The 27,865-nt window shown below is 37.6% G+C and overlaps 1 protein-coding gene across 1 annotated transcript in view; it reads right to left on the bottom strand.

The window, feature by feature from the left end:
* Positions 1-27,865, bottom strand: part of Frem2 (FRAS1 related extracellular matrix 2) — a 172,771-nt gene that overhangs the window by 76,408 nt on the left and 68,498 nt on the right. The window contains exons 3-4 of the mRNA XM_047554183.1: positions 15,546-15,692; positions 10,399-10,629 (exon numbers count right to left, since the gene is read on the bottom strand). Of these exons, the coding sequence (XP_047410139.1) occupies positions 10,399-10,629; positions 15,546-15,692 (378 nt within the window). The remainder of the gene's footprint in view (positions 1-10,398; positions 10,630-15,545; positions 15,693-27,865) is intronic.

The raw sequence follows: 27,865 nt of genomic DNA, 5'->3' as shown, positions 1-27,865 counted from the left end.
TGTCACATAGGGTGCTTCTGAGGGAGTTGTATTAGAGATGAGGTTGGAAGATAGTACTGAGAGGCCCTCAGTGAATACCACAGAGGTGGCAGTTCCAGGCAAAGGGATGAACATGTGAAAAGGGCTTCTGGCCATGTTGTGCCAAGTGTGTACAGGAACTGCCAGAGACCAAGCAGTCAGAGCCAATTGGGAAAGGCAAGGTTAAGACCCAGGGCCAGTGATAGGATGGGTGGTGGGCAGAGCACACGGACCTTCAGGAATATTAGAAGGACTTTGGTTTTCACTCTAAGAATGGAAATAAAGTTATGAGAGCAAAGAAATGCTGCTTATTTAGGGTTGGCTATAATAATGGAGTCCACCACCTTCACTGGGGTTTTGACAGAGACTCAGAAGCAGAGAAGTTTAGTAGGGGAAAGGGAAGCTCATGTGGGTCCTGATTAGAGACTGTGGGATGGGAAAATGGTAGCAAGCTAAGTAGGGTGTCCTATAGGATTGTGGAGGGCTGTATATTTGGGTTTCTCTGGTTGGCCTAGAGTTAGAAATAAGAAACAGAATCAGGGAAGCTGTCAGATCAAGTTCTGATGATCTTGGGCTGATTGCTCCAGAGGTTGTGGTTTGGCTTCTGTAGGTCATGGGTAAGAGCTGAATTTTAACGTATGGTCTGGCTTTCTCTGTTTGCACATTCAGTTTCTCAAAATGGAATCATGGGAGGGCTCTGGACATGAATGGTAGCATTGTACTCTAACATAATTTTAGAACATAAGTTTTGGCTACTATGAGATAGACATTAGGTAGCAGCAACTGAAACAAACAACTTAGTAAGGAGACTTTGCGACCACTAAGGGAAGATTGGAGGTAGCTCTAGATGTGTTACAATATGATTCTGTGGAGGGTGGATTGCCAAGGAAGATCCCAAAGAGTTTTATAAAGATCAGCTATGTTGTGTGAGAGAACCTGAAGAACCAAGGATGACTCCAGGTTTGGTTGTCTTTACCAACTGAGCAGATGAAATTGCTGTTGATGAAGGTGAGGAAGACTATAGGAGAATCAGATTTGGGGGGAACCTGGAATTCCATTTTTGATATATTAAAATCAAGGTGTCTTAAATATCCACATTGAAATGACAAAGTGCCCTGCTGAGTATATAATCCTGGATTTCAGAGGAGAGGTCCAGATTGGAAATACACAGGTAGAAATTGGGCAGGTTGATGGTATGCAAAGCCACGAGTCAGAGAAAAATTCCACAGGAGAGGATTATAGACAAGGAGGGGAAAGGGTCCATGAACTTTGCTTAGGGCATTGAGAAAGCAGGGAGGAGACTGAGCAAAGGAAGCCAACAGGGACTCCCAATGATGGAGACCAAGTGCAAATCCTGTGTCAAGAAAAAGGGGGAGTTAGTTGTTTCCAATGCTGCCAAGTCAGATGGGTTGAGGCGTGAGAGTTAATCATCAGATTAGCAGAGAAGGCACCAGAAGTTGGTCTTCTTCACTGGAATTTTTTCAGTGGAGTAGAAGGGACGAGATATTAAAGGAGTGAGTTTATAAGAGAATGTGAAGACAGGAACTGGAGACAATAGACCTAGGGATTTCTCTCCAGTTTTGCTTGAAATGGGATCAAAGTGGTATCTAGAGAAAAGCTGGGTTACTCTTAAGATGAGTTTTAGTAAGGGCAAAAATTCTCAAGTAAGATTTTACCAATTTAAAATTTCAACATAGGATCACCCTGACTTTAGTGCAAAAAAACACTCAGTGTGTCATAGAATATTCAAATAGTAATTGCGTTTTGCTGAATTTTTTTTCATTAACACTTTCATTAAACTTGCCCTGGTGTCACCTAGGTTTCGGCAAATTTTAGGTTTGGTGCTTGTGGTGTTGAATATGAAATATCATGGAAAGTTTGATGACTTTTCTAGGCTTTGCTATGGAGCGCAAGTTTGTGCCCCTGCAAATTCATGTGTTGACACTCTAACTTCCAGTGGCAGATGGGCCTTTGGGAAGTGATTAGGTTAGGTGAGGTCATGAGGATGGGGGCCGTATGATGGGATTAATGTCCTTATAAGAGGAGCAAGGACATGAACTCTCCACCAGCAGGCAAGGAATGCTGAGTAATATAGTGCAAATACAGCAAGGACCTGAGTTACTATCTGTAAGCCAGAAAGAGGGGTCCCTCGCCCAAAATCCTATCTGCTGGCACCTTAATCATGGACCTCTCAGCTTCCAAAACTGTGAAAAAGAAATGTCTGTTAACACCACCTGGTCTATTGTATCTTGGTATTACAATTGGAGCTAAGAAACAGGGTGGATCACATGTAATATTCATGCTGCTAACTTACACTGACCAATTTTGTTTTCAAATAAGTTATTCAAAAAAGTTTCATAGGTAGAATTTTAATAGCATAAACCTTTTAAGATTTATACCTTTAATACCTAAGGTTCCTCCTAAACTCCATGACCCATGCAGAATTGATTAAAGAAGACAGGACTTCTTGGCAGTGCCAGTATGTTGAACTATGAATAAAGAAGAAAACTGAGTAGTTGGACCATGCCCTCAGCTCTGGAATTCTCTCCTACAGTTGATCTGACATAGGGCAAATAGGCCCAGTATCAAGTTCAGGTCTTCTGTTGACCTAACTTCTAACAGAAATGTGTAATCTGTGGGAGAAACTTTAAAAGGGTATCAGGGAGACAAAGAAAAGATTTCCCGGGTAGACTTTTCAGCTAACATTATTTTTCAACTTCAATTTGTATATACAATAGAAGTGTATTGTATACACTTCTCAAGTATGTATAGCCTTTTATGTGAAAAATTTCTCAAAGTGTCATTTTTGTATTATCCTTAAAAATGATTAGCTAACCCATACAGACTTCTTACTCTTTGTTAAGCCCTATTCTAAACACTTGACATGTACTGGCTAGTTTTATCTTTTCAACAACCTTTGAGGGGAGAAGTCTTGTGACTGTTATTTTACCTCTGAGGACATGAGGCCCACAGATGTGAAGAATCTCCCGGAAGGCTAGGTTGGCAGGTGTTGATGCTGGAGTTGAACCCAGACACCCCATCTCTAAGCCCTTGCTCATAAGCCTGACTCTACTGTGTGAAGGGAGAATACTCAGCATTACTCAAAGCACAGGAAAACAAAAGACTAAACTACCATGAGAAAAGAGGAATTTAAAGTACTGCTGAGGCGGAGAGAGAGAGCAGGGGCCTCGGGGAAGGTAGAGGGAAACTGGAAACAAGTGTTGAGAGGAATCCTTCAACCATCAGAACTGTTGGGTTGGGTGCAGTGGCCCATGCCCATATAATCCCAGTGACTTGGGAGGCTGAGGCAGGAGGATTGCGATATCAGAGCCAGCCTTAGCAACCTAGCAAGGCAAGGCCCTAAGCAACTCAGCAAGACCCTGTCTCTAAATAAAATATCAAAAAGGAGCTGGGGATGTGGGATGTGACTCAGTGGTTAAGCATCCCTGGGTTCAATCACCAGTAAAAATCAGTCCTGACACAGAAATTTTATATAGGCATACAATTGTACACATACAAAATTATAAAAGTATCATATGTACAGCACACATATTAGTACATATAGGGAGAATATGACATGTGGATATTAAATAAAAGTGTATATGTCAAATCTCACTCACACATTACATTGAAACTGTAGCTGTCTCTCTGAAGATGCTCAGGGAAAAACAAAGGGCTGGATTATAGAAATACAAAGCTCTTGGGAAGTAAGCAGAGACTAGTATGAGAACCCTCAAACAACAAAAATCACCAGTCAACAAACAAAAGTGACTGCAGGGTCACAGACTAAAACATTAACAATGATTTTTTACAAAATTTAATATGCTTTATTTTTTGGTAGTTTTAGGTTTAAAGAAAAATGAGTAGAAAAGTTATTATATCACCTGACACCCCCCACTTCTTATTCCACTATTATTAACATCTTGCATTTGTCTTTTGGACAATAAAGATGTGTAGCTTCCAGACTTGCATTTTGGTTTCATGACCCTTTATTTTGAAAGATTAAGCTGAGTTGAGTGAATGCACTCATTATTAGTCAATGTGACTGTACTGAACACTTTGATTTATAATCATGGTTTTTATTTTTAGGTCTTGACTCTACTTCAACTTAGACCAAAAAAAAAAAAAAAAAAATGACTTTTGTTCTCAGAAATAAAGTAGTTGTAGCTATTGGAAAGAGAATGTTCATGCTGTCCCTTTGCTCAATTATGCTACACAAAGAGAGAAAAAAAAAGGAACAATCAGACTTGGTTAAAAACACGATAGAACAAATTATCTTCTAAAAGTCTTCCAAGGAAGGGAAGGAAAATGTAGCACATGGATGAAAGCACCAAGTGTTCATTGCTTTTAAAAAATTTGGCAGATTCAAAAATGACTAGAAGACATTCCGGTACATCTTCAGGCTATGACTGGACTGATCAGTACCCTTGGACTGACCAGTAAGTGTACTGAATACAATGGAATCTGTCACTGATACGTTTGAACTTGGATGTCTCTCCTACTTCTTTGCTTTAAAAAAAAACTTTTTTAAAAAATAGACTTTTAATACAGATTAATTTAAAGAGCAGCTTAAAAGAGAAACAACGGAAAATATGCCGGAACCACAAGATCATGTGTTACAAGGTCACCTCAGGGTACCACAACGTCCAAAAGTCATTACTTGATACTGTGCAGACATATTGGTTAGAGTGAATCTTTGTGAAATCTTTGCTCACATCATTAAATATCTTTATTTTGTGAATGCTGCAAATTTCAGAAAGTTTTACATGACTAAAATAATTTTAGTCCTGGAAAATGAAAATAGTGTCATCAACAACCTTTGAGTGTCAGAGACTATGTGCAGTTCTTTCAAAAAGAGGCTGGAATTTTTTAGTTCTCTTAAGATGATGATATGCTTCACACTGCTGAGTTTAACTCTCACAGAGGTTGAAGCTCTTGCGTGCTTTCTATATCATTTCCCTGTTATCAGCTGCAGTTGACCATCCTCTTTCACTAACTTGGGACATTGAATTTTGGCACACTTATCTCAAAATATAAGCCAGCCAGTGAGCTCCTTTTGTCAACCTTGTCACTGGTGCAAAATTTCAAAACTGAGAATTAATGTTTGGATTTCAGATACTGGTCAGCCTATGTCACCCAAATGTCATATCATAAAATGGAATTTGTTTACTCAGCTCAGACATGTGTGTGTCTTCTCTTTGTATGCATTCATATCAGGATTTCTTGAGATACATTAAGTTCTATATTCCTGTAGAATAGTGTGTTTACTCTGTACTAAATATTATATAGCATTAACCTGGTATGTTCATACCAAAAATGATCACAGAGATCAAATCATTAATCTACTCATTCATAGTTATAGTTTGCCGTCTTAGAAATATAAGAATGACTTCATTTCAATCAGAAGTTTGCAGACAGTTCAGGTATACAAGCAAAAATAACTAGATAAAACATTTATAGGACTTAGATAACTTTGCTAGGTATTGGTACTGAAATACCTCTATATTTGAGTTTTGTACTTAATTACATAAAACTCAATTTACTCTGGTTAAAAATTACAAGGTAAAAAAGGAATGGGATTTTTATGTAAATTAAGAAGCTTCAGCTCTTACATGTATTCTTTAAAAAAACAATGAAAATGTTTAATATTAGTTAATATTTATATATTTCTAAGCTTGTGGAAAGATGATATAATGTCTGATGGGGAATTTAACATACAGAAAGTTAAAAATCTTCATCTCAGATACTTTTATTTCTCTCTCAAAACTAGGTATAATATTTCTATGGGCTTTGATTGTTCATAGACAACAACTGGTAGTTAATTAAACTATTGTATTGTTAATTAAAACAATTGGTAGAATGTAATCACATAATTATAAGACAGACTTCAGGGTTGGCATGCTTTCTGTTCTCTAGCACCTGTATCCCTACCTCTTAGCAGAATTTCTGGTATAAAACAGTTGCTTAATAAATATTTGTTGAATACAGATTATTATATATAGGCTGAAGTGGTCTTGGTTATCTTCTTAGAGCACTTGGTTTTATTCACCTGTTCTCACTTGATATAGAAAATGAAAACAGAATAAGAAGGGGAGGAATTACTTTGTTGTTGTTCTTCCAACATACAAGAATAATTGAAACAATGTGGCTGTGACAAAGCACACGGATTAATTATGTCTTGGAAAAATTATGTCTTTTCTAGTCATGTGAAATGATGGAAGACTGCACACTTCAGAGGAAAGGGAAGGACATAAGAGGTTAAAATATACCTATACGTGTATGTGTGTGCATCAATATCTATATCTTATATTTTTCAAATACTGCATCTAGCACTTATTAGCTGGGAGACTTTGGGAAAGTAAATTCGTTGAGTTTCAAAGATCTCATTTGCAAATTGACGTATAAATCACAGGATTGTAAATGTAAGTTTTAAATGCAATAAGGTTGCAAAGTTCCCAATGCAGCATCTGGCTTATAGAGGGTACGTGACAATAGCAGAGATTTCTATTATAATGACTATTTTAATCTTGCCTGTGGAACTGTCCTTTTGGACTTCTGGAAAATGGGTCAGAAGAAAAGGCCTAAGGAATGGCAATGACCTGAAATTCCCTGGAAGTCCCCCTGTCTCATGAAAATCTGCTGTGATCTGTGAGGGCAGAGAGGATCTTCCAAGAGAAGACAACAGCTGCCATTCAGTGGAACTGCAGAGGAACTCCTGTTCCCTCAGATGGAGTGTAATCGCACCCATTTCTGCTAATACCAGAGAAAACCAAACAAAACAGCCTGCAACTGTTTGACTTCTGCCAAGAATAAAGGACACCTGTATTTCTCAGGTTCTCATTTCGAAAATGTGTTAACTGTTCCATGAACTTTAAAGAACCTTCTAACTGGAACTTTCAATGTGCATATAAAAAGGAAGGAGATTGTGGAGTCCAACTGAAACAAGGAATGACAGTAAAAATCATGACAACAGATAGGTAATTTTCCACGTGTGCAAACTCAGGGGCCGCAAATGTCTGTTAGCATGGGAGGTGTTACAAAGAGAGGATAAGCAGTCTGTCCTTTCCTTATTTTAGTTCTTCTCTTTCAATTTATTGAATGCATTTTTATATTCAATAAATGAATGAATCCATTTGTCTAGGAAGTTGTTGATATTCATTATGGTGTATTCTTTCTTTAGGGCTCCCATAGCAGTCTATTGAATAACAAAGAAACCTCCTTCCAGTCTTGCATTTTCAAACAAAAAATATGTCTGAGCTAGACGAAAATGTGGACTTGCTAAGCCCCTTCCAACAGTGGCACTGCCCCTGGGTGGTTCTCTCTGATTGGCAGGGGCAGGTACCATCTGTTAGCACAGTTCTGAGTTTGCTCCATCATATTCATACCATCTCAAAGCTCTCAGATCCCTGATTGGATGCCACTTGCAGCAGACTATTACTGGTATCTGCCACTCAAAACAGGCTGTGCTTCTCTATACAGATGCTGCTTACAGAGCTGTGGTTTCAAACTAGGTGGGGCACAAACATCTGGAGGCACAAGAGGAATTATAAACCATCCACGTGAGCACTGGGTAGTACCTCAGATTAAATAAATAAGTAAGCATTCAACTGTGTGTGTTATTTTTCCAGTGGATGTGGATGCTGATAGGTGGAATAAAACACATGGTCATTTAAAATCATGATCTAACTCATAAATATATAATTTAAAAATATTTAAATGGATAGAGAGAATTATGTATACTTCTGAACATATAAGAAGTCAGATGAATATATGCATATGGTATGTATACGTTGTGTGTATATAGAATTTATGTTTAAGAGTTTGTTTTTGTTATACAATTTGGGAACTAATGCTTTAAAACTTGGCACATGTGTAATCAGCCAGTACAATGCCTAAAATGGAGCACACATCTACACAGGAGTGAGGGAAAGGGGATTAAATGAATGAGCATACATAATGTGTTAAGCATGCTATCTGGCAAATAATAAGGGCTTGATGAATTTCAATCATTACCATTATCTGAACCAGTTATTGTAGTAAAGTATTTGAGAAAGTATGGACTTGCATGTATTCATAACATCAACTAATAAGGAAAAGCAGCTCCCAGCCTAAAACAAAGCAGAGTTATTTAAACTCTTCTGTTCCCCACAACCCTGGCTCAGAGTCTGTTGAGCCACATCACATTCTATTGCAATCACCTGTTTGTAGGGTTCTCTTTCCCACCTGCTATGGTCTCTGAGAATAAGAATTGCATTCTATTCTCTTTGCTTTCCTGATATGTAATACCCTGCACAAGAATTAACTGGATAATTTTTTAATGCATGGAAAAATATCTTGTAGTATATTTTAGAGTGAATATATGGAGAGAGAGAGAGAAAGAGCGAGCGCGCGTGTATGCACATGAGAGTGAGCTTATAAGCATAATGATTTCTAGGGCAAGTTAATTTATTTTTTGAAGAGCTTGGAGAGAAAGTACAGCAAGAAGCAATCAAAATTTTGAAGTGGTTGAGAAAGTCATTCTGTTTGGAAAAAAAGATTATTAATTTCTTAAAGTAAAATCTGATATTAGATTTATGATCTTAGAAATAACAATATTTGTATCCTGCTTTACCTTTCATAGAAATGCTTTAATAAAAGAATTATTCTGTTTTTTTTTTTTTTCTTGCTTAGTGCTTTAGGAAACTAAATCTTAATAAAAGTTTTCTGATTTAGGATCAACCAATTAGAAATAGAGTTGAAATCAGATGAAGGTCTTATAATCTAAAGACCAACAGTCTTCAGCAGGACATGGGATTTACCAGGTGTTATGGAATAGTCATCAGTTATCAAAAGATAAGCATGGCTTGAAACGAAAAGGGTGGCATTTGATCTAGAAAATTCCAGAACAATTTAGAAAACCATTACACAAAATAAAATTAGGGTAAACTTTTAGTTGATATATCCTATACTAAGAAGAGATGATAAATGGGATTGTGTGTGTGTGTGTGTGTGTGTGTGTGTGTGTGTATTTTGTTTTAATATCCCACCACTCAGATTTCACTGGTACAGAGTGTCACTCTGTCTGGGTTTATAAATAGGAAGACAGAAATAAGTTTAAAATGTTCTATTCCTTAAGATAAAGTACAGTAACTGTACCGAATTTGTAAATAAAATCTCCAGAAATGGCCTCTAGCTTTAACTTAGGCCAGTTAATGGATCAGTTTAAATGTATTATAGCTGTATACCTGTCATGGGCTTGTTTAAAAGAGAAAAGCTTTATTACTGAAGTACCTAATCAAAGCTCAGGACTAGAAGAAAGTTTAATGACTTATCCCTAGATAATGCAGATAAAATTAAATGTAATTAAATGCTAACTGTTCTTGAGTAGAAATGATAAACATAATTGGACTTCATATTTGACTAAAGGCAGAGATGGTAGTTAAACAAACCATGTCAGAGCTCCTGTGCTCTTATCCACTATCGTTAATTATACTCAGTCTTTTAACACAGGGATTTCCACATGCATCTCCATTTCATGTACTCAGCAGATTGTATCTTTGCCGAACATTTAAGAGCGTTCTGACAAAATAAAGTAGGCTGGCAGTTTAAACTAAGTCACGTCGTCTGGCTTCTGACAGGATTTCAGCTTCAGAAGTCTCTATGAGGTTTGTCTAAATGCCAGTCTTCAAAAAAGTCATTCAACTTTTTTTTTTTTCCTTTTTTCTTTTTTTCTGCCTAACAAGCCAGGATTGTAAAAGTTTGGCAAGGAGAAGAAAAAGGTCAAATTACACACAAAAGCATTAAGGTTCACTTTTACCAACATTAGCCAAGAGTGTGCATTGATAAGAAAACATAATCTATCAGAAATGAAGAGCAATGTTTCAAGACTCTGTTCACTGCAAATGAGAGAGGGTCAGGCGAGTGGGGTGGATTTTATGTAACAAATATGGAAACCATAACCAAATGAAAAAAAAATTGGCTGTGGAATGTATGAAGGAAACTTGAATAATTAAATGCAATCTTGGAAGCAAAACATTCCCCCAAAGGTCGAAGTCTTAAACCATTTGTCTGAAATTTATTTTAAGACATCGAAAAGACTTTAAAATTGATGACTTAATTCAAGAAAGATGAGATGAGTAATATTGGTTCTAAAGGATAGAATCATAACCGTAAGAACATGCTGGTAATCTGTGTAGTTCATTTACTTAAATGAAAAAATACAACTTTCTTTCCTTAGTCTGTTTCCCCCTTCCCATTGACCTATCTGGAAATACCAAACCATTAATCCAGAAAATTCGCTCTATAGGAAATGAAAATATTGAATTTCAAACTTTCTTTATAAGGTATTTCGTCATGAAAACCCACCAGCAATGACATAAGTAAATTAGTAATAACTCTTACCATCTCCTGGGTCAACGATCTCTACTGTGGTCACTGCAGGGAATTCCAGAGCAGCCAGCACAGGCTCTGAGAGAACCACCTGGAAGGTCTCAGATTGCTCGTGTTCCCCATCGCTCAGGATTCGCACTCTCCACGTGGCCCTGGTCTGGCCAGGGTTGAACTGCACTTGCTTCTGGGCTTTGCCTTTGAAGTCCTTGTCCTTTTCTGCAGTCCCATCTCTTGTGCCAATACCTGCACAGAAACAGTATCGTTTTCTTAGTTTTGATTTCGCTTGTGTTAAGGCTTTCCTTGTTAACTATTCAGGAGCCCCTGTGTCCTGCAGAGGAAAGTAGACCCTGTTTGACTCTATAGACTACTGAGTACAGCACTGTGGACGAAAATGTTCTACTGAAGGTGTTGGTAGTTCATGATTCTGTTCTACTCTTGCCTCAATTATGGTTTTGCTATATATTCTGTGAGCTAAGTTTGCATTAGGATTTCATGGAAGGCAAGACTGAGTAAATTCCTACTCATGTGATACAACATCTATACTCTTACAAGTTCATGAATCTAACTAGAAAATATAGGTCAATCAGAAACTGTGAGACAAAATTCTTTGATAATCTAACGCATAAATGGTCAAACAGTAATACAATTATAATATTTCCTAAACATCTAATGGAATTGGAATCCTTAAGAAAATCTAATCAGTGTTTAGTACAATGGTCCTTGCCAGGTTTTTCTTTGTGGAACACCCCAGAATTCCATGAAATTATGTGACCAGAATCAAAGAGCTAAATATATATAGTTACTATGAGCAGTATGCTTGGCTTATCTAGTGGGTCACTCAAGGTCAATTTCAGCTGTTTGGGAAGGCTTAAGAATCTCCAAGCCTCTAACTATATCACAAGAAGATTGTTACCATTACTATGCCAGGGACTGAAACCAAAGGATATATTATTGAAAAAGCAGTGAGCAAATACAATGTCATAGAAAAATTATAAAATCACAATAGTACCTTAAGTACTAAATCGGAACCTCTTGGGTCAATCAAGTTATTAGAATAATTTTCAAGCATATGTTTTCTGAACATTGACAATTTTAGAGAAATTGGTATGAAAGATTTAAAAGGAGAAAGAAGTGTGATTGTGAGATTTAAAAGTCTGAAAATCACTTATTCGTAGCATTTTTCATTTAATTCAAGAATTATCAGTTTGGGGAAAAAATTCCTTTTGTTTTTTAAGGTAGAATTGAAACTGTACCAAAAAAGGTACATTCGACCTCAAATATTCATTGAGTACTTTCTATGGGCTAAGCTTTGTTCTACGTGCTGGGTGTATATCAGAGAATAAACAGACAAAATCCCTGGATCTCAGAGTGCTCAAACAAAATTAATTTGAATATTTATGTCATCATCTGAATATATCATTGGCTGTTAAAATGGGGATCAAAATAAAGGTTTTGTCAAGAGCATATGTCTTACAGGTCTTAGAAAAATAACTGACAGATAAATATTGTGTTGCATGTTTTTTTCAGTTGTGGATGAAATATGAATTTTTTTTTAATGGCAGGAGAAGGGATACAGCATAGCAACTACAGCAGTATGAATCTTGCTGGATGTTGCAGACTTCCTTTTAGCTCTCTGGTTCCTAATGCCCACAGTGGTTGTCAACACTTCTTGGATCCACTGCAGTTTGCACCACCAAGGGGATGATAAAAGGAAACATTCTCTGTGAGGTTCCAGAACACATGCTACTCACTGACCCATCTATCCCCAGTGGCACAACCAGCAAAATTCTGCTAGTCTGCCTCTGGTAGCTCCTGTTTTCTATTTTGCTGTATTTTCTTTCATCATCAGTACATTCTTTTCCTGGAGATTCAAAAGACCATGAAAAACAAAAAGGAATTTGTATGATACAGGGAATATCCCCTAGTTCAAACTAGTCATCTTGACTACATGATAGTCAACTCATTCAACCTGACGAATAATAAGTACCAAGTCCCAAATATTCTTACTGAAACACCCATAATTTTTCAGTTTGCTTATTGAGTGAAACCACAATTGTATCTTTTTGTCTTATAGGGAAAAATACCCAGGTGTTAAGCAAAGTACTTTTGGAGTGAGAGAAAAGATTTTATGTATCATCTCAGTACATAGACATGGGATTGCAGACAAGTTATTGCATTCTCTCCAATTTAGAAAACCCATGATGCAGTGGTTAAGGGTGGAGCCAAATATCAGCTTTGTCCCTTACTAACTGCATAAATTCGGGCATGTCACAGCCTCTCTGTTTCTCACCTGTAAAATGAGGGATATAATGGCACTCTTCTGTTGGGGGGAACTAAGTAGGGTGTGGGGAATGAGCCCTGGCACATAAGAAGAACTCAGTACATGTTAGCTATCATTAGCACTTCAAAGTCCATCACCTCACACAGCACCTGGCATGTAATGAGCATTCTAGAAAATATTAGTTGAACTAGTGAGTAAAGGATTGCTGTGGACTAAGAGAGAGAGGTAAAGTGCTTCATGTGTTTGATAAAGTATTTTGTCTTTGGTGGATGATAATAGTAGCAATAAGATCTTTGAGATGCAAAGATCTTAAACACAAATACATATTTAGTTTATTAGTAAATTATAAATACAAACACATATTTGTAAATACAAACACACATTAGGTTTATTAGTAAATTATAATGGTTATAAAGTGAATGATCATCTCTGAGAAATACATCTATCAGTTTTGTATAATTCATGATTCACTGTTCAAGTGATATTCTGTTTTTAGCCATAGTGCAATCAAGCTCTTTCTGAAAGTCTGTAAGTGAAAGCAGAAGTGGTGTGGGGACAGCTACATGGGATATCCTCAGTGCAAAGACCTATCAGGCTGACCTCCCTTGTATCCTACTTTGTCCCACCATCCCAGAATTGGAACATCTCTTAAAAACTTAAATATAGCATGTAACATATAATTTTATGATATATAGCATAATCACATAAAATATAATTATAATATAATTAATATTATATATGTTCTAGATTATCGACTTCCAAACTATTTTAATGCATCTGTGTCAATTTCATTAAAATATTCACCAAAGAGAAAACCTAGACTTAATGGGTAATTTGACTTTCTCCAGGTCCTAGCAAGAATGCTGTGGCCATTTTCAAGGATAGCAGAAGTGGGCTGCACACAGTTTACTAAGTAATCATCTGATGTTAACCAAGTAAAGCTATAGAACTTTTGTAGAATTGCTGGTGTCTCCACAATTTGTAGGCAATAACAATTCGTTGAAATAACTTGGAAAACAGTTCTTTTAAAATATTTTAGCATTGAGCTTAAGTGGAAAAGGCAATGGAGAAAAAAAATCCAAAAGGACAGTTTTAAAATCTTTCCCAACAATTAACTTCTCAATGATATCCACAGGCCAGTTGTGAGCAAATAAACACTCTAGGAGTGGAAATCAAATGCTAAATCAAATGAAAATATCCTTAATAATTGCTAAGGGGCTCTGTTGCTATGGTACTCTTATTTAGTCATTATTTTCTGAACAATTTATTTGCTATATTCTTAACATGAAGCACAGTTAAGACTAATCTCCACCAGGTGCAGTGGCACAAGCCTATAATCCCAACAACAGGGTGGGGGTGGGTGGGGGCTGAGGCAGGAGGACTGCAGGTTTGAGGCCAGCCTCTGCAACTTGGACAGATCCTGTCTCAAAATAAAAAGTAAAAATGACTGGGGATGTGGCTCAGTGGTAAAGCACCCCTGGCTGGGTTCAACCCCTGGTACCACCTCCCCACCCCCACTCCCACCCATTAACCTCTCACTGCAACAGGTAGGACAGGTTCTGCAGGGCATGTGTGTGCAGACAGAACATGTCCCCAAAGGGAGAGCAACAAGAGCACTCATTACCCTAGAAGGTTCCACACAGAGTGCAAATGACCGCCAATGTGGAAGCACATGCAAACACAGAAGGAAGCAGAGCTGCCCCACTGCAGGAGGGTCTGAAGGTGGACCAGCCCCATCCCCCGGAGCCAGAGGAGCCTGCAGAAATGCACAGAGTACGAAAACCCGTTTCTAAAGTTAAAAAGAAAAAAAGGTATTTTTAAAGTAAGGAGCAATTCATACCCAGTATTCAAACATATCAGGGGAAATCCTAAGGGGGCAGGAAGCTGAAGCCATGGCAAAGGAGTAGAGGTGTGAGGGGGTGGTTTTCTATTGATACGGATCTACTGCTTTAGGGTTCATGGACCAGTAAAATTTCAAAATAACCATTCTGAAGACAAACTAGGGTTACTAGCTTTTTATTTTGCTCATACTTCCCTGGATTCCTTAGTTGATGGTCTGACTTAATGAAAAGCTTTTACTTATATAAATTCTATCAACCTAAAGGTTAATGAAATATATAGTACCAAAAACAATACAAGTGCTTGGGGTGCTGCCAATTTCTATCAACATTATCAAACATCTTGTGCCATTATATTAAAGCTTCAAATCACCAGTGTATTTACTTTTATCTTTTTTATGTCTATATGAAATTTAAAAAGTACATGAATTAGAGTTGAAAAAGCTATATTCATTTGCTTTTGACTTTCAGTTTTACTCAAAGAAAATAAAGTGGAAGAAAATAGTTAATAATTAACACTAATATTTGATACCAAGAAAAATCACAAAACAAAATTTTTATGTAATATATTGATGATGTTCATAGAACTTTTAGTGACTAGTTGGAGCATTCAAACACAACAAATAGTAAGTTATACTTTCATGCCTAATAAGTCACTGAATAGATTTTTGCTTATTTATTAAAATAGCTATCAGATATTTTACACTGTTGATTCAGCAGACATTTATGGATAAATTTCAGGTCTGCCTAAGTCACTAAGTCCTAGTGACATTTATTTTTAGTTTTTAACTCATGAGTGATTTCTTAGTTTTTTAAAGTTATTTTATGTCAGAGAAAGATCACAGTTAGGTCAATAACTTGAAGAAGTATATCCCCTGACACAAATCTGCTGGTGTGTGTGTGTGTGTTTTTTTTTTTTACCAGTTAAAGAAATGTCAATATACTCTTGAGTGTTTAAACTGGAGAGGTGAACTGGAGGGAGATTATAAACTGTTGCTATAATAATGGGATTTTGAGACAGAAATGCAAATTAAACTTACTTATAAATGAAGTTTCTCCCAAGTAACCTCTACGTTTAAGAACAACATCGAGAAATTTGGAGTCCTCATTTATCAGGTAATACTCCTTTTCAAAGGAGATCCATGCCCAATTCAGACGAAAATGCTGATTGGTTAACTTGTTTCCACCTGGAAAATAAAAATTTATAGCCCGACATTAATGCTTTCTAGAACAAGTGACCTTAAAAATCCAGCATGCAACTTAAAGAATCCATACAGCAGCTTGGTTTGATACATAGCTCTAGAAATCAACAGTTTACTATTCAGTGGTTGTTATACAACACACAACAGCTGTCATAATTGTTCACAAATGCCGTGTTCTTTCAGGAGGGGAAGTGGGTAAGGGTGAAGAAGCACACTACTACCAGAGGCAATTTAGTTCAATCATAAAACTGAATATCCACATTGCAGGAAGATGCACTGTCCACAAGGTGCCGCTAAAGAGCAAGCTTTTCTACGAAGAGGTCCTCAAGCTTCCTTTGTGATGTTCTTAAAAACACAACTTCACAAATACCTTTTCTGGTTCACTGAGCAATTGGGTGGAAGGCTTTCATTATAACCACTTAAGGAAAAACAAATATCCCTTCCCAGCTGCCCCTCCATTCCTCACAGCAAACAGACAACTCTTTTCATTGATTTCCATTCCACTCTGAAGATAAGGGTTTCTCCTCCCACCTTTCCACCAAAATGGAGCTGGCTGCCTATCAGGAGAAAATAACCTTTGCGTGTGATCTTTCTATTGTGAAAGCTACTATGAAAGGAAAAAATGGTTATCAGCTGATCACTCTGCACCTATCCCTAAACTCCTTTTGATCTATGCCAATTATTTCAGAGTAAAGTGAGGTTTATAAACAAAAGCATCAGTAATTCCTTTAAAGTCTTTCTGGAAAAGAGTAGGGGGAAAAAAAGCCCAAATAATAAACATAGCTAGAGGCACAATTTCAAGTCTAGTGTCTTTTCTTAGTTCACATAAAGAGAGCTACAGTAAAGAAAAATAAATGAGATGGGAAAATAACTTTAATAGACCCATAGAAAAAAATCTGCACAATGGGAAATAAGTGAGTGAACAAACACAAGAAAAAAATTTTTTTCCTAGAATTTTTTAAAAGTAAAGTGTACAGTGACTTCGAGTATCAGTTGACACATATTAAAGAATAATGACCCAGTCTAGCTGAGATTACGTTGGGAAATGGGTTTTCCTGTTTATTTTTGTTTGACTTGCAAATTAACCCAAACCTTTTAGACAGGTATGGCAGTTTGTACAAGAGTAAAACGATGTTCATATCACTCTTGTAATTTGTATGGGAGAAGCAATAATGTGTTTCTGAGGGAAAATTCATGGCAATATTTTCTGCAATAGCCCCAAACCCCAAAAAACTTAAGATTAACTATAATGTGATACATCAGATCAATAAAACATTATTCATCCATCAAAAAATAAATACTAGAATCTTGTTGAAATGCTTAAAAGAGTGTGTTGTGGCATACTTGAAATAATTACAGGTGGTAATTAGCAGCAATCTCATTTGACTCTTCAGGTGAAGAAACTGAGGTCCAAAGACGAAAGTTGCCTAAAAGTAGGCAACAGATAAGAAACGAAGTGGCCTTGAACTCTAGGTCTGAGGAGTCTTTCCACCCATGGCTTTTCCTCCCTAGAGCTGGGAGTACCCAGGGACTAGGAGATGTATGACATAACAAGGTCACAAAATATGAATGAGTTTCCTTCGTAAATTGACAAAAAAAAAAAAATTCTGGTCTGCAATCAATTTGCCTTTTAAAAATTAAGTATAAAATTGAAATGTCCATAATTCCATCCATTTAAAGCACCCAGTGAAATGCCATATCTTAGGTGACTACATTGACAGGGTCAGGACCATCTGTTTCTGTGATTACTTCCAAGATCAAGTGAGATAACCCATACACATACAGCGCCATCCAGTCCATAGGTGGCATTCTTCAACAAAGGTCAGCCTGCGTTGCTCTGCCCCAACACATGCTTAAGTCCCCCCTGCACACTCACTGCCAGACTCTTCATCTTCCCTAAGCTCAGCTCTGCTGCTTTCTCCTTTGCCCCATTTCCCTACAGCTGCTGCACACGTCAAGCCAACACTTCTCTGTGGATTTCCAGGTTCTCCTGACCTATCCCCATCACTACTCTCTCATCTGCTCACTCCATGCTCAGGCCAAGATCCTGGCAGTCCCCTGAATGTGCTACTCTTGCTCCTCTGGACACCTTGTTCTCCTGCCCCGAAGATGTACTTTGGCAAGTTCTACTCTTGGAATCTCTCTCTCTCTCCAGCAACTTCCTGACGTCTCCTGCACCTCTGGAATTCTATAGCTGCTCATGTGTTGATTATTCTGCATAATTATGCACTTGGGTTGATATCTTTTGTATGGCTTAATTGTACTAATTTACTGACAGCATTAATTTGCGTCAGAAATGGAAAGTGACTGTTCTTTTACAATGTTTCATCAATTAAATGAAGGCAAAACCAGTTTGATTTATTTTTTATTGGTGCATTTTAATTATAGTTAACCATGGGATTCACTATGCCATATTCACATATACACATAATCCGATCCATCTCATTTCTAAGTCCCGTCCCATGCCCTCCTTTCCTCCTCTGATCCACTATTAAAACAGGTCCTTCTATCAAAGCTCCTTCTATTAAAAACAAGTCTGATTTCTAAAGGAATTATTATATGAGAACAACTTTAGGCTACACTTTAGTCCATTTTGATTGTGGTTCCAGTGAGCCCAGATTTTATTCCAAACTTCTTGTCCAGCTATCCCAAGTCATTCCTTGTCCATCCTAACACCTACAGCTTCATATCCCATCACTTCCCTTCTAAACATGATCAGTTGTATATATTTGTGGGGAACAGTGTGATAATTCAACATGTGCATGCAGTGTGCGATGATCAAATCAAAGCAGTAAGCATTTCCATCTCCTAAACTTACAAAAGGTTCTTTGAAAGGTCATTACTAGAGGCTGAGAAGGGTGGAGGGAAGTAGGGGATGGAAAGAAGTTGGATAAGGACTACCCAGACACAGTGAGATAGAAGGAGTAAATCCTAGTGTCCTACAGCACAGGGGGGTTGGGGGAGGGATACAGTTCACAGTAACCACAGCTAAAGTTTAAAACTCAAATGTCCCCCAAAGGCCCATGAGTTTGGATAAAACACAGAGTTCAACATATTGAAGGAAGGGACCAAAATGCTGGCAAATCCAAGGTTTTAAATGACACATAGTTGAACAAGTGTGCCAGTGTATCACATGTCCCCCCACCACTTTGAGATTTCATTAGAAATAAAATTCAGAAACAATATCAAGTTACTATTCCTAACAAGTTTTAAAATACATTCTAAACTGGGATTTTTAAGTAGATGTTTAGTGAATCTGAAGTGAAGTCTACAACACTTTGCTCCAGATAAGTACTAAAAACTCTTCTGAATCAGGACTTTGTAAAATCTTAGTACTCACCTCTGATGCTGAAGTGATTCAGGAGTTGAGGAACTAAGCTGTAGCTCATTGTGACTCCCTTTATTAAAACTGCCATCTTGCCTAATTTAACTCTGTATTTTGCCTACAGAGTGGAAAGCCACCTTATTTACTCATTTATTGCACGCTTCTCACACTTCTCTAAAATTGCCGTAAATGGAAATAGTGACTATTAATGCTTGAACAAAAGCTACAGCTACTCCATGGGAAATTGTAGATGAAATCAAACACCTTTAAATCTGGCAAATTTTTACTTACACATGAAGCAGCCTCTCTAAAATAGAATCTGTCATCTATGATGCCGGAGGAGCTCTTCTCATTGAAAACAAAGTCCATAGCTTGTACCATAAATCCACACAACAGGTGCCTGACAGCTGATAACCACACTCCCAAAAGCTTTGTCCCCAAACCCTGACACTAAAGTCATTAAGGTTTTGATGAAAAGACCCCTTTTGAACTTTTCCAGCTGGTCTTTAGGCTTCTTCTTTTTCTTTTTCAATTCACATTCAATAGTTATTTTAGAATAACAAAGAATCCCAGTCTTCAATTAGCCCTCCCTAAAAACACAGGGCTCCTGATTTCCCTGAAGACAAAGCATACCTCTTCAATAATAGGAAACTAGTATCACAACTTTGACTTGTGCTTGTTAAAGGCTGGTATAGCTTTAACTTTGACAAGAAAATGCTTCTTGGACAAATTAGTTAACAACAGAAAATGGTCTTGTTATTTTCTAGCTTAGTAAAATGTCATTTGCCCAGAATAAAGTTCAGCCTGGAAGCTAAACTGGAAACCAAATATACAGCTACTAAAATAAACAAACAAACACAAACCCCTCAAAAAACCTGTATAGAGTAATTTAAATCAGCAATAGAAATAGGTATTTACATTAGAAAAGATTATGTTATTATTACCTAATCTATTGGGGCAAATGAGATAATTTTGTATTTAAGCAGATCTTAAGGGGTCTTATTCACGTACAGGAAAAACCCAGTGTTTAACAACCGTGCAACCACCGTCAGGGTCAGAGTTGGTAATTCTGGTGAGAATCTAAAATTAAGGTAAAAATAAGAGTTCTTTGCCATTTCTGTGATAAGATGATCTTCTCAAACTCTGTGTTGCTTGTAGAATCTTCCATAGAATCTAAGCCTGTGGAATCCTGTCCTCTGGGCCTTGAAGTCAGGTTGATTTTACTGTTTACTAGAAACCACCTGGTGCAAAGTTGAAGCCAACTTGGCTCTTAAGGGCCCCCAGGGGTTGGCATTTGATGATGGGAGATGGCACATGCACAGAGATAATGCACACAAACTAGATCCTGGCAAATACTGTATGAGGGGCACTGTTAATGAGCTGTGAGAGTTCACAAGAGTGAGGGATTACTTTAACCTCTGGGCGTCAAAGGCAAAGTCATGGACGAGACGGTGTTCAAATGGGCCTTAAGTACAGGGCGGTACTTGGACATTCAAGGAGATGGAGAGGAAAGTGTTTCTGGAAGATTAAATATAAAACCAGAGATAAGAAATTCAGTAAAAAAATGAACTTCAAAGAATTCAATTTGGTAGGAGCTCAGGGCATTTACTAAATATTTATTTCCTGCTCCTTTTCCTATTTAAATGATTGCATAATAGAGACAAAGATACAGTAGTAAAGATGCATCCAAAATCTGGGGTGGAGTGGGGTATGCATTCTCAGGTGCCCAAGAAACCCAGAGATGATGAGCATCCTTTGAAACAAGAGCAGCTATATCTTCCTGTGACTGTGGAACTCCTGAGCAACTTGGGGATAGACCCTGAAGAATTGCCAATAGTTTTTGTTTTTACTCCTAATGCATTTTTCCTCAGCCAATGGTTTTTAATATTCATACACTAGTTAATAATTTTAATGATTACTTTTGCTCAATAGTTAATTGTCCAAAAATTACCACCAGCCAGTGCAATGGCACATGCCTATAATCCCAGCTAGTGAGGAGGCTGAGGCAGGAGGATCACAAATTTGAGGATAACCTCAGCAATTTAGTAAGACCCTTAGCAACTTAGGAAAGCCCTGACTAAAAATAAAAAATATAAAACAAAATAAAAAGGGCTGAAGATGTAGGTCAATGGTAGAGTGCCCCTGGATTCAATCCCCAGTACCTCAAAAAGAAAAATTATCACCATGTGCAACTTTTGATACATTGATACATTATTTTCTGCTCCCATTCTGCACACCCACACATTTCTACTGTCTTATGTGCACAACACAAGGGGTCAGATCCACTAAAAAACGCAAACAAACAAAACAAAACAAAAACAAAAGCAAGAGTATGTAGAAAGAGAAGTTAAAAGATGAAGACCCAGGAGCCGGTGTACATGTTGGTCTCCACGGGTTACACGCACCCATCCAGGATCTTCTAGGCTACTTTCAGGAAAGGCACAAAAAAGCTCACCCTTCACAACCAAAAGAATAAGTGGAGATACAATATCTTGTAACTGTCACATGAAGTATATTGAATTGAGCTCAGGTACAGAGCAGTTCACACTGTTCTTTGTTCTTCCGTAGATCTTGCAGGTGAGTTTCCAGATGATGTGGGGTTAGAGATGGGGACTGACAAATATACCAATGTTCACCTTGGAAGCCAGAGGTATCACAATCCACATTATTGCCTGTAATTGTGTTCCTTGGGGATGTGACTTGGTCATATATCTACTTATAACAGGTATAGAATGGGGGGGGTGTGTATAGTGGGTTATTTGTACATGTGGTTCCAAAGCCTTCATATTCCTATTCATCTACTACACCAAAGGTTAACTTTGAGTGCATACTCATTGTTCCTGGATTTTAAATTTGCAGATTCACCTGCTCAAAAAAGTTTATTTGCAATCCCCAAATTAGTACTCCAGGTATTTCTGAGGTCATTCTTGGGCATGAGCACTGTGGGATCAAAAATTTTGCAAAACCTGCTCAGCTCCCCTTTGCTAAACACATGTCCTTCCCACAGTCTGTTTAGCACCACATTGCTCACATCTTGGTACTATTTTCTTGGTGATTTCACCACTTAAAATGACTCCAGATCATAGTGCTGAAGGACTATCAAGTATTCCTAAACATCAGAAAGCACTAACATAACTTAGGAAGAAAATGCGTGTGTTAGGTAAGTTTTGTTCACAGGTGCGTTACAGTGCCGTTGGCCGTGACTGCAAAGCTACTGAATCAACAACAAATATCAAATGAGGTGTCTTTGAACAGAAGCATCCATAAAACCAGGAAATGGTATAACTAGAGCTCACGGGAACCTAAGCCTGTATTTCCCTTAAGAACTATCATTCAGTATTTGCTAATTTAGTATTCATGTTGATTTTATAGAACTTAACTGCTATGAATAATGAAAATCAACTAAACACAGTACAAGTCACAATAAGTTATTGTAAGGTATAACGCCACCCTTCTCTCCCGTTTCAGGAATTTCGGGCCTCCCCACCACCTGTCAATCTGTGCTCCCCCGCCTCTTCCATTACAGGAATTTCCGGCCTCCCCATCACCTGTCAGTCTGCGTCCTGCCCACCTCTTACGTTATAGGAATTTCCGGCTTACGCTGCCCTCATCTTCCTGCCTCTCATATTATGTCCTAACATGTTATTGGTCCATCAGTCAGTCTGTAAGAATTCTTCTCTGCGATTGGTTCCTCCCAGCCTGGGAAATTCCAATATCTGGGAGAAGCCCTACGCCATTACTTCTTTTTTCTTTTTTCCACCCGGAGCGGACATTATGCGTCCCCATAAATAAAGTCTTTTGCGTGAGATCTCCTATCTGCGGAGCATTTTTTCTGGGAGCTACCTGCGAGCCACAACTGAGCCAGCGACCCCTAATAGTTATTGTTTCAAGACATGAAAAAATGGAGCACAAGAGCAGAAACATCAGCACCCCAACACCTTTCCCTCTCTTGAATCAACATGTTTCCTGACTTAGGCTCAGAAGTGTGAATCGAACGGACTCTCACTATATTCTTAGATGGGCAGCCCTGGCCTCCCTCCAGCCATCTGCCCCTGGCTACCACAGGCAGCACTAGAGTGCAGACACCTTGTGGTTCATGGGTGAAGGGTATCCTGCCTCCTGCATGACTATGTGCCATAATTTGAGGATAAACAAAGAAAATTTATAGAATAGCTATTAACCCGTGTGAAAATAATGTACACGGACTGAATTCTGATGCAGAATCACTCCTAATCCTGCCAGAATATCTTAGGATAATTCATACTAGCATCTCTGTCTAAAGCACAACCCACAACTATGCTTATGTGGGGAACTGGGGTGAAAGACCTTATGGAAGCTTGGGTTATAAGAAGCTTTTTTTAAAGAGAGGACTCACAAGAATGGAAATCAATGTCAGACACAATAATAGATTCCATACCAAGTTTTAATCATCAGTGTGAAGCAGATATTATAAATTAAAGTGTAAGTTTATTCATCTTTAACTCTTACCCAGGCTCCTGAATGAATGTTTGGATTCCAAGAAAGAGAAAACTGTGAGTGGAAATTTAAAGAGTTGCTTAATTAGTTTTTTGTTTTTGTTTTTGTTTTTTTTCATACCAGGGTCCAAGTAGCAAGCTTTGGAACAAACTTTTTCTTCAATACAGAGTAACAGAAAAGGTTACCACACAGCTAGGGCCCAATCCTTGGGATTCTTGGGGATACAGTAAGAGAAGGCCCATGCTATGGGGGAGCCAGGCATTGCTGCTAGAATTTCTGGGGAGCTCTGCTGGTATGGAGAGACCAGGTTGACTGCAGAGAACCTACCCTTGGGTAGCAGGGATAGTAAACATTATTTTTACCAACCAATGGCATGGGTTTGGAGCAGCTGGCATTGCAACAATGTAGGCATTGATCAGTCAAAAAGGACTGGCCAAAAGCACCTGGAACCTGGATACACTTGCAAGATATCTGAATTCAGTTCAGCCTTGAGGACCCTAAAAATACCCAGTAAAAAGGGCTGGACATATTGGGGCCCATGGTCAGCAAGATCTTGATAACATGCACGTTGTCTCAATGTAACTCACAGCAACCCTGCAAGTTAGTAATTTTCACATTCTGTGAATAAGGTAAATGAGTGCAGGTTAAGTCACCCACTTTAAATCCCTACAGGTATGGTAGATGGCAGATTTAGGATTTGACTCTAGCCTGTTAGTGTTCTGTCTATACTGCCTCCAAGTTATCAGATTATGTCCTTCAGATTAATATTCCTTTTCAGGCTATTTCAGATTAAATCTGATTTTTTAACTTAATTTATAAATTAACGCTATTGAATAGGAGCAAAATATTATCTGGGTGAGTTTCCTTCTATGAGCATACATTTCGGTGCTAATGAACAGTGAGGTGGCCAAATAGTAAAAATGAAAACAAAAACAAAAAACAAAAAAAACACAATCTGAAGGTCAGTTTCTAAATATTTAAGGTGGAATTACTAATTAACACAAGCTAAGAGTTAAAATCCTCTTGTTTTATGAAAGAATTTATAGTCAGAGGAAAGGAAAAGTCTTCCAGGCTGACTGATCCAGGCTGAGCCATCCGGCCACAGCTGGGGTCAAATCTGCAAGCCCCAGCCTGCAGGAATCCTTCTTTGCATTATCTAAGCACAGCCCCCTCCCCCAGCTCCAGTTTAAAAATAAAAGTAAAAATAAAATAAATTTAAATTTTTAAACATGTTTATTTCTGTTCTCTGCAACAAAAAGAAAAAGAGCAGAATCACAAGTTTAAACATCCCTTCAACTAAGGTTTAAGCAGATTTCCTTAATCAAATCTGACTTAATTTTGTCACACCTCGCTTTCTTAGTTGGAACCTTCACATCAGTGGAATGAATGTCTTTACTGCTGGTATGCGGGCCTAGGATAAGGAATTCAGGTGCACATCCACAGAGCACAAAGGACAGAGCCAACGTGTAATTGCAAGGTGAACTCTCATTCACCACAAGGATGTTACTGGATTATCATTTGGAATCTTGAATTAAAAGCTAACTTCGTCACGTTAATGATGCAATATGAGAAGCTAAATTTTTTTTTTCCCTGCTGAAAATGCAAGTGTAACACTGATTTTAAACAAAATCACTAACTAATTCAAGAAATAATTGTGTTTGTGAACAATATGAACATAGACTCCAAGCATTTTGGAGCAAGAATGAAAGTTGGATTGTATCTTTTCTCATGCAATTTTACCAAGATCCAGAAAGGTTGTGATTTGAATAAAATAACATAGAAACTATTTGTAAAAAGGAGGAATATGTTCCCAGGGGTTTTCATTCCTGGTCTAGTGGTCTTTACATTTAATACACTGATCTCAAATACTGTTCTTAAGCATAAGATCATAAAAATGAAAATTTTTTAATTAAAAATTAAAAATTAAAATTTTATGTAAGATATATTATATATAATACATTTTGTGTGTAATTTATATTAAAGCTGTGTGCTTAAAATTATATGTAAGATATATATAATGTTTTATATCTAATTTATAGTTAAATTATACATAATTCATGACAAGTAATATATATGTGTGTGTACATATACATATGTGCATATACGCACATATATATGTAAATAAATTGGGAGAGACATACTTTTTTCTTTTTAAAGCAGTCCAGGAATAATTTTCTATCATTTTTCTCGTTTACCAAGAGAAGTCAAAATTAAAAGCAAAAAATCACTACACTTTCATAGAAACACTAAATGCTTTATGGAGAGCTGAGTCTGTCGGGATGATCCACACCCTCTTCTCCCTCGGGGAAAGGAAAAAAGACAAAACCAAACACCTGGTGCAGCAAGATTTCATGCATGCACAGCCTGAAGCTACAAATAAATTTATTAGATCTCTGGCAACACATTCTTAAAATAAACTTAATAGCCTTCAGGTCTCTGTTCAAACCAGAACCTAATTCCTTTTGTGGCGCCAGACATCTCCCCCACCCCAAGGAGGCTGGGGAAAGCAAGGCAGTGGCCCTGGTACCCTGCACCTCCAGGAGTAACCGGTTTAGCACCATTTAGTTAATTCCCTGCAAAGTAAGGCTGTTTTCTAATTCCTATTTGTATAGCAGTACTATACGCATTACTGTGAGACTCCCACTGCAATTAACATGCATTACAGGCTGAACTATATTTTGGATTATCTTTTGACAATGTGTTATACTCACATTAGGAGACAAAAGTATAACAAAGAAAAAAAAAAAGAAGTGATTTAATCTGGCTCTTAAAAAGAAAGAAAAACCTTTAACTCGTTCCATTATTTTCAGAATTTAAATTTGATGACCAGGATGGAGGGATTCAGGTGAGACAAGAGCACAAGAGTCAATCTACGAATTCAAATACCGTGATTGAATTTTAACTTGGTACCTGGAAAGTGAGAGCTGAATGAGAATTTCCTGAAGATAATTTTTGTTTAATTTTTTTGCTCTTGCTGCTTTTAAATATGGGTTGGTAGTATTTCTCAGCTATATTCTTTTTCAGCAGCAAAATCAACATGTGGCAGTTTTAAATTTGGAGGCTTAAAATAAATTTATGAACTCATAGCTGGTTAAACAGCTATTACTTCTGTGAGAGAAGAAGGGAAGGAAAAAAAAAGAATGTGTGTGTGTTGGTGGGGGGAGAGACAGAGATAGACGTGGAGAAGAGGTGGAGTAGTATAGTATGAATGCCATATGTTTATTCACATGTTTTTTTCATTTATTTCAGATTAGTTTTACAAAGCTAGCTTTTGTACTTACCTTGCAGTGTAATTTAATTAGTTAACCCCTTTGGTGACTTCTCTGATCCCTTTAAAATTATGTCAGAGCTACAGAATGCGGCCCTCCTTGGTGATTTCCCTACCTGAGATTAATTTGAAAGTTATTCATTTACATATTTTGTAAAAATGCCAAAATAAGGAAACAAACAAACAAACAAACCTAGGACAGGTATAGAGACAAGTTGGTTTTGTCATAGAACACCATACCTGATGGAAAAATAAAAAGTGAACATGGAGCCGTTTAATTCAATGTGTGTTTTTGAACCGAGCTCTGAGCAAAGCACATACTAGGAAGTATAAAATGTTCAGATATATTCCCTTCTGTAAAACTTAGACTCTAATTAAGGGGATGAACCAAGTACCATTCATAAATTGTATTGCAAATGTAAAGTAAAAGGGTGAATATAAAGTACCTAGGGCTCAGAGGATGGTATAGGGGCTTTGTGCAAAGGGCTTTGTGCAAAGGGCTGGGGAGGGATTCCAAAGGGCAGTGCCACCTGCAGGGGAAGTGCAGGAGAAGCATGGTGGGCAGGCTCCCAGGAAGGAATGAGTCAGTTCAGCTCTGCAGGGTCTGTGGACACAGTGGGAACAAGGAAGAGACAAACTGGAAAGTGAGGCTGCCCTGGGAGAAACATGGGTTCAGGAGATTTATAATCCACATCACGCTTTAAGAAATATCAATCATTTTTTTCATTTTTTATTTTATTCCTTAGGAAAATGATGTAAAGGAACATAATCCAAGAGACCATTTGTTTTGGGCAGTGAAAAGAAGCCATGGCTGGATTCCTTGAAGGAGTTTTGGAATTAAGTGTCTATTTGGTCAAAATCCAAATTGTATCACAGGCAAAACTTATGCTTCTCTCTCTCTCTCGTAATGTTATTTAATTAGTGAAACCCTTAGCTGACTTCTCTGATCCCTTTAAAATTATGTCAGAGCTACAAAATGTAGCCCTCCTTGGTGATTTCCCTCTCTCTCTCAAGAGGAAAGGATCCATGTGGCAAAATTCTTTCTTGGGTCAAGATAAACCATATTTTTCTTCGTTTAGTCAATATTCA

Source organism: Sciurus carolinensis, chromosome 5 (genome assembly GCF_902686445.1).
Source record: "Sciurus carolinensis chromosome 5, mSciCar1.2, whole genome shotgun sequence".
Lineage (NCBI taxonomy): Eukaryota > Metazoa > Chordata > Mammalia > Rodentia > Sciuridae > Sciurus > Sciurus carolinensis.
This window is presented reverse-complemented; position numbering and strand designations above follow the sequence as displayed.